Source organism: Volvox carteri, assembly GCF_000143455.1.
Source record: "Volvox carteri f. nagariensis unplaced genomic scaffold VOLCAscaffold_108, whole genome shotgun sequence".
Lineage (NCBI taxonomy): Eukaryota > Viridiplantae > Chlorophyta > Chlorophyceae > Chlamydomonadales > Volvocaceae > Volvox > Volvox carteri.
In genome coordinates, this window is record NW_003307651.1 from 52,876 (window position 1) to 60,020 (window position 7,145).

The 7,145-nt window shown below is 57.0% G+C and overlaps 2 protein-coding genes across 2 annotated transcripts in view; one reads left to right on the forward strand and one right to left on the reverse strand.

The window, feature by feature from the left end:
* The window catches only part of VOLCADRAFT_100191 (uncharacterized protein), a gene marked incomplete at both ends in the record, with an annotated part of 12,122 nt that extends 10,852 nt beyond the window's left edge, over positions 1-1,270 (forward strand). Inside the window, one exon of the mRNA XM_002958815.1 lies at positions 1,206-1,270. Coding sequence (XP_002958861.1) covers positions 1,206-1,270 — 65 coding nt within the window. The remainder of the gene's footprint in view (positions 1-1,205) is intronic.
* A 1,163-nt stretch (positions 1,271-2,433) lies between these two features.
* Positions 2,434-7,145, reverse strand: part of VOLCADRAFT_100192 (uncharacterized protein) — a gene marked incomplete at both ends in the record, with an annotated part of 8,678 nt that continues 3,966 nt past the window's right edge. The window contains 4 exons of the mRNA XM_002958831.1: positions 2,434-2,513; positions 3,872-4,166; positions 5,054-5,099; positions 6,189-6,247. Coding sequence (XP_002958877.1) covers positions 2,434-2,513; positions 3,872-4,166; positions 5,054-5,099; positions 6,189-6,247 — 480 coding nt within the window. The remainder of the gene's footprint in view (positions 2,514-3,871; positions 4,167-5,053; positions 5,100-6,188; positions 6,248-7,145) is intronic.

The following is a 7,145-nucleotide window of genomic DNA, read 5'->3' on the forward strand; positions in this document are numbered from 1 at the left end:
GGCGACGGAGCTGCCAGCGGCGCTTATGGCGGTTCTGAAGCGCAGCGCGGACCAAGGGGGGCTGCAGGCGAGTGGAGGGTGCGGGAAGGGGGGCCCGCCGGACAGTGGGAGGACCTAGGCCGTGGAGTAACCACCTTAACTCTGGGTTTTCTGCCCTAGGCGGCGGCCGCCTAGCCGCCTGAGCCGCCCTTCAGAATCCCTCCTCCTCCCCTTAGCGGTTGGGAAGGGAAGGTTGCTACAGCCTAATGCTTTACTTCACCCCACGGCTGCCCAGTGCAATGTCCGTGTTCTTGCTGTTGACGGCTCTCGTCTGGACACTCCACTCCACTCCAGCCTGTTGCGACTTGTTAGTTGCAATTCCTACTGTCCAGCCAGCCAGCCGCTCGCCTACGCAGCCACAGCCACACGGCCTTCACCTCCGAACGCAGTGCCCCTAGATGGCTTTAGGGGTTAGTCTCATCTCCGCCTCCGCAAACAACTCCTCCCCACTCAACTCTTTCCCCCTCTCTCTCCCCCTTACACACATACATACATACATACACGCATACACTGCAGGCCATGGGGCCCCTCTCAGACAGGCCGATGACCCGACCCGCCGCCACGACCTCCTCGAGCTACCTCCTGGCTAGGCCGCCCTCCTGCCGTACATCCGTACAACACCTCCCGGGGAGCAACACTTCACTGCTGGTCTGTGTCCTTTCCGCTCTGAGCTCGTTGCTGGACTGTACGGATGTACGGCGGCAAGTACGTACAATGTACAGCAGTAGTGTGTTAGATGCCGTTCTGATACGAATTAGGAAGCGAGTGGGCCAGTGCGGGTTGGTAATTCCCTCCTTACCGCAGGGTGAAGGGGTTAAAGGTAAAGGGGGATTGCTGTCTCCCATTGGCTGGCGTGTAGTTGTGGGCAGCAACCCGAGTCACCTCCGTATCTCAATGGCGGTGGAGGTCCGAGTCCGGCAGCGGGGTAGCGCTGCACCTCTACATCTCCACACCTCTGTGACCGACCACTACACTGCGATTGAGCAATCCCTGACGAATGGTTCCTGTCACTACACGCGTTCGTTCGTTCGTTCGTTTACAAATGCCGGTGTGGTTGTTGGGGTGGGGATCGCGACCGGAGTGGGGACCTCGAATGTTTAGTCAGCGGTCGGTGATCTCCCCCGCCCCACCTCCTCCTTCCCCTTCCCCCCGTCGTGCAACCTCAGGCTCGAGAGCGCCGCTTGCCGTTACAGCTGGGGACCCTGGCTGGTGGCGGCGGCGGCGGCGGTGACCCACGGGTCTGTCAGCTCGCAGCGCTGTGCGGGGAAAAGCTGCGCGATGACCCGCCTCGCATCCGCGCTGTCGGCTCTGTGGGTGGTCCGGGGCACTGATGACAGCAGCAGCAGCAGCAGCAGCAGCAGCAGCGGCGGCGGCGGCGGTGGCGGCCGGATCTCCCCGCCGCTGCCACTACTGCCACCAGCGGCGGTCTGCTGGGCGGCATGAACAGCAGCAGCAGTGCTACAGCTGCTACTGCAACAGCTGCAGCCCGGTCAGCACTCGGGGGCTCCCCAGTCTGTCGCTCTAGGTTGCGGCGGGTGGGTGAGTGGGTTAGTGAGTGGAGGGAGGGGAGGGGGGAGAGGGGATTCCCGCAGGCAGCGATAGCGCCGCTGACATCGATGTGGGAGTGCTGTTGCGTGTCAGGAAGTTGTTGCGTGGCTGGAGCCGGAAGCCGAGTGGCGGTCCGCAGTATAGCGGAATGTGGTAACAACAGCTTGCTTGGAACCGGTTGAGGCGGTTTGCGAAGGGGTGTGGGTGAGGGGAGCAAGAGCCTTAATGGGCCGAATGCTAGGAGTGGTCTCGGGGGGGGGGAGGGGTGGCCTACCGGGGTCAACAGCAACAACAACAGCAATAACACAGCAAACAACACGGCAACAGCACAGCAACAGCAACAGGGCGAAGGAGCAGTACTGCAGCAGCTGCGGGTGCTCTGCCTGCCGGACAGCAACCTCCCTGACTCGGCGCAGTTGCTCGAAGCAACAGTTTTGCCATTGATAAGAGTTTTGCCATTAATAAGAGAGCGAGCTGCAGCGGCCGCGGGTTGGGCGCACCTTTGACAATTTAAATTTCATTTTAAATGAAAACCTGTGTGCGATGTACTGAGGGGGGGCTCATAACCTGCTGGCTCAATAGGCCGCTTTATTACGAGAGATGCCCATGCTGCGAGCATTTTTGAACTGCATAACTGTCGTACACCGTCCCAAAAGGTAGCAGTAGTCCAACCATACGTTTTTTTCCTGTTGTTGCAAAGAGCTTGCGAACCACTGTGCGGCGGTTGGTTGATCAGCATTAGCCGCTAAAAAACCGCCGCCATCGCAGTGCGAGGCCAGCTATGACTGTTTTGATTGCCGTGCGGCTGGGTGGAGGGTCGCTTGGCTGCCCGCTGTAGAGCCGAGCTCAGTAGGTCTTGGCGTGATCGCATGGACACTGCTTTTCATCAACGTGAAACAGTGGCTTGCGACTCGAATGATGCGGAGCTGATGAGCAATGTGATGTATGGGTGGGGGGGGAAGAGCAATCGCGTCGCGATTTCTGACGATGCTGTACGCTGTACGGACCAGCGGAAGCTTCTCTAGGTGTCGTACGGCAGGTCGCATTCGACCGTTAGTCAGCTGCCATGACTTACATGTGGGTCCCCTCGTTGCGAAGGAGGAGCGGAGTACTTCGGGGTTTTAGGTATGGGTAGTCGGTGTTGACATACATACATGCATGCCTACACACGTACATCATATACAAGTCCTAGCTAGCACCGCCGAAACATCTGAGGTGGGAATCTGAATTGCACCCAACAAATGGCACGTCCTACTTGTACGTATGTATGTATGTATGTGCTTACCTATTGAACTCACCCTCGCCTGTCAGAGCTGGCGGGGCAACGAAACCCTCCCCCATAGGGCCCTATCCAGACAGTGAATAACGGCCAACGCGTGTGTCTGGCAAGTAGGGGGTATATGCCCTTATATTCATGTATAGCGTTTGCCGTACAGCGCCCAATTGTTCTATAAGCTTTGCAAAAACCCAACCTCCATATCCCGTGCTGCATATGAGCGCTCTTTCGTATGGCGTGTGGATTCTCCAAGTCCACTACGTGCCCCTTTCCTTTCTTGATCTGGCGACGTACCTCCGCCTCTCACTCGTCCAGTTGGGCTCGTCGACACATACACATACACAGACACGGTGATGCAGCAGGGGTGTGGTGGGTTCTATCACTGCCGGACGTACGTATATATGTACGTATGTGTGCCCCTTCCACCCTCTCCACGAGCCAATGGAGTATTGTTGTACGAGCCCTATATGACCACAGGCATGGCATTTTGTTCCTGCCCGCGCGGGCATTCGTTTTCCTGCGAGACCGGATGGCTGTCTGTACGTGCTGGAAACCGACATACATACATACATATATGTGGACTACAGTGGGAAGTGTTCGTGCATGCTAGTGCCCCCTCTTCCTCCGCCCTCTTGACAAACTCGTCCTCCGTTAATCGATATACTTCTTTTGTGTCCCCGCCAGTTCCTCCTTGCGGGGGGGGGGCGCTCCAGGACACTCCAAAAGACGTTAATGATTTGCTGAGGGGGGGCAGCACTCTCACAGCAGTGCATGCGCCGCGAAGTATATGGGGATGTGTACAGGTGCGGGTGGCAATGGCGACTTGGTACTTGGGCTCTGTGGTGGCCCCTACTGCGAGGCCCCCAGGATTGGAGACTCTGTAATTAGCCCATTTTTATATCACATCACACACAACCCCACCCATATCTTATCTATAAGCAAGCACAGCGAGTGCGTTGTAACTTTGTATTGCCTTTTTAGGCGTTGCATACTGCGTACGAGCCTCACCGATAGCTAGGCTGGTCCTACTGTTGCTGTACCCACCACCGCTGCTTGACGCCAGCTGAGCATCCGCCGGGGCCCTGGTGACAGCGCTGATGGGCTTTGTTACTACTCGGCAAGGGCTACGAGCCTTGGCCAGCGTGCTACGATGTATGCCCATGTTGCGCGAGAGATGACGGCGAGGGAAGCGGCAGGTGGCGCAGTGGAGGAGCGTGTGCCTGCTAACTCCCGTGCAGCCCGTTCGGACACTCACGTCCACGGCATGGACACCGGTCTTGGGGTTCGGTGTCGGTCCTTTGGGCTGTGACAAAAACGAGGGGGGGTCCTAGGGTGTCATAGGGCATTATGGATCCTCTGCCTCGACACAAAGGAACTAACATAAAACGTTACCCGCCGATGCTTCTTCAGCAGCCCCCCAGGTATCTATCAGCTAGATGTGTGCTTGATTGGCACCTCTGCTTGCAGCGGTCCGCTTCCTCGTTGCTCCAGTTCTCGTTATACAGCAGCTCAAGTTCCCCCGGGCGTATGACTTAGATTACACTGTGGGCCGCGAGAGCCGGGGGCCGAAGCCGAAACACAGCGCAAGGGTCGGGAGCACACAGCACAAGTCGGTTAGTCTTGTGTGCTCGGGCGTATGTATGTACGACCAACACTACGTGTACTAGTGTGGTATTGTAGAAACTACAGTCCTTCTCAATATACGTCAGCAAGACTAGCGGTAACCAAAGTCGATGATACGATATACAGGGTAGATCCATTAACAACATGCATTCCAGCATGAAGTGTCCTTTGATACCTCGTCTGCACCAGTCACAGCTCCCATGACACGCAGCTGGAACCCGGAATAATAGCTCCGGAACCGACTACTGCAGCCGACTTGGCTGCACTGAAACCCAAAGTTGATCGGACCTTTGTTACCGGACCGGACGAACAGGGTGGTGTGTACTCGACCACTTCCAGTGGCACTGCAATTGAACAGTCTTTAGCACCGACCCAACCCATGCTCTAGACTCATAAAAACGAGCTCCGGGGAGGGGCCCGAGTAGAGGAAGTACGAAACAAACATGTTTGCCGCTGCTGCGGCCCAGAATGGGGACTAAGGACGGGATCCCGTGTGTGGGGGCCTGGCTGTGTCGTACGCACGTTGCACCTTTTGCAATCACAACCACGAAGATCGCTAACACGCACTTGAGAGCGAATCAGCGCAATGGTGCAAATAACTGTATCTACCCCTCTGAGGTACGGCGGGGGCGATATAGGGGGGCCGGATGATATAGTTGTTATGGTGATACGGCACCGCGTACATACACACACACGGTTTGCGGTACAGGTAGGTATATCGCTTGCATAAGGGGACTTGGCCTACAGGTCTCGCATTGCCCCCTGGTACAGGTCGTCGTCATCATGATGCATACATAACGTCACAACTGCCTACTGCCAGCCAGGAGTGCTCTGCAGCGTCATTAAAGATAATGGCGCCCCACGCTTTAGCTTATATTGTTTGCACCCATATATAGCTTCGGAACAGCACGCAGCACCGTTATCACGATACCCACCTAGCAGCAGCCGTGCACACGTGAACCGCTGGGGGGACACTTCCTTGGACGGGCCGCCTCCGTCCGGGGCTAAGAAGACGATGAAAGGCGCAACCAGCAGATAGATATTCCTTGCTCTCGCTCGGCCCTTCCGGTGCTCATCACTGACATCAGCAGGCATCAACAGGCGAACATCACCACACCCGCACGGGGGCGCGGCGGTATCACCAGTCCGTCCCTTAGGCTGACCTCGCCTCGATTTCTAAGATGGGCCAACTTCTTTCTACCGTACGCGTCGTCCTGCCATCGCGCTACACAGCACAGCTCTTAACATCCGCTGATCATCCGACATTCAGGCAGCGAGTAGTAGGGGCTCCACACCCATCTCCGGAATCTATCTCATTGCACAGACAGACATCTGGACAGTGCGTTAGACGGCTTGCAGGAGACAGCTCTATTGTCAGGATCGGTACGTACCGAGCTGACCCGCCTCACTGCCGTACTGTACACCCCACTGCCGTACACATACCCCAGCTGACTGACCCGCCGCCGCATCACTATACGGGCCAACTGCTCTTTATCCTTCCGAGCACTGCTGCAGCCCCCTGCGAGCCGCCATATGTATATACGTAACATATACATGCATACAGAAATGTATATCTAAATTTATACATCAATGTCTATATATGTTATATTCCATATAAAGCATAGGACAACATAACAACATATCCCTGCTTCGCTTTGTTGATTTGCCTCACCCCCCCTACCCTCACCCCCCCTACCCTCACCCCCCCCCTCGGAACCCACGGAATGTCCCCCCGGGTGACGGCGACAGAGAGTTGACCACCTGCAGATTTACAGCTGCGGACGTCCAGTACGTGCAAGCAGGGGAGCGAGTGAGGGCCGCCATGGCGCGGTGTGCCCCCGCTGGCGCAGCCGCCGCCAGACATGGGCCTGTGCTGCTGCTCCTTCTTTCCGCCGCGGCATTGACGTGGCTCCCAGCGGGTGGGGGAGGTTGCGTTTGTGCCTGCCATTGCCACGCCCGACCCCCTCCCGCTCTCGCTAGGTCTTGCCTTCTGCGTGCGGTTCAGCACCCACACACCCACTCACCTACGCACACTGCATTCATGGCGGTCAAAAGCCGCATGTCTGGCGGCATGCTTCGTGTGATGATGTGGAATGCGTATGTCAGTTGTCCCCCAAAAGACCAACAGAAGTAACGAACACGTACGATTCGGTTGAAAAACGTGCCGTTGATGTAAACTCCCCCTAAAGAGGAGCCTGTCATTACGTTGGTCTTACCTCTCGGGAAGTTGCTCAGTACCCATTACTATTTTCCGAGCTTGCTTGCCTGAGGAAACGACCATAACTTCCGTAACTACCATATTTACACGAGCCCCACCCTCGCGGTTGTCCGTACTCCAGGTTCAGCCGCCCAAGAAGGTATCATCGAGCTGGGCGAGGAGGCAAAAGGGTTTGGAAAGTTGAAGGAATTTGAAAAGTTGAAGGAATTTGAAAAGTTGAAGAAAATTGAAAAGGCGAAGGGCAAGGGCAAGGCCGTGGTGGTCGTGCCGCTCAAGTCACCTCCACCGCCACCCCCACCATCGCCGGCCCCGCCCTCACCCCCCCCTCCTCCACCTCCTCCACCACCGCCATCCCCACCACCACCATCCCCGCCACCCCCTTCCCCCCCTCCGCCCTCACCTCCCCCTCCTTCCGCCGCCGCCTTCTCCTCCTCCTCCGTC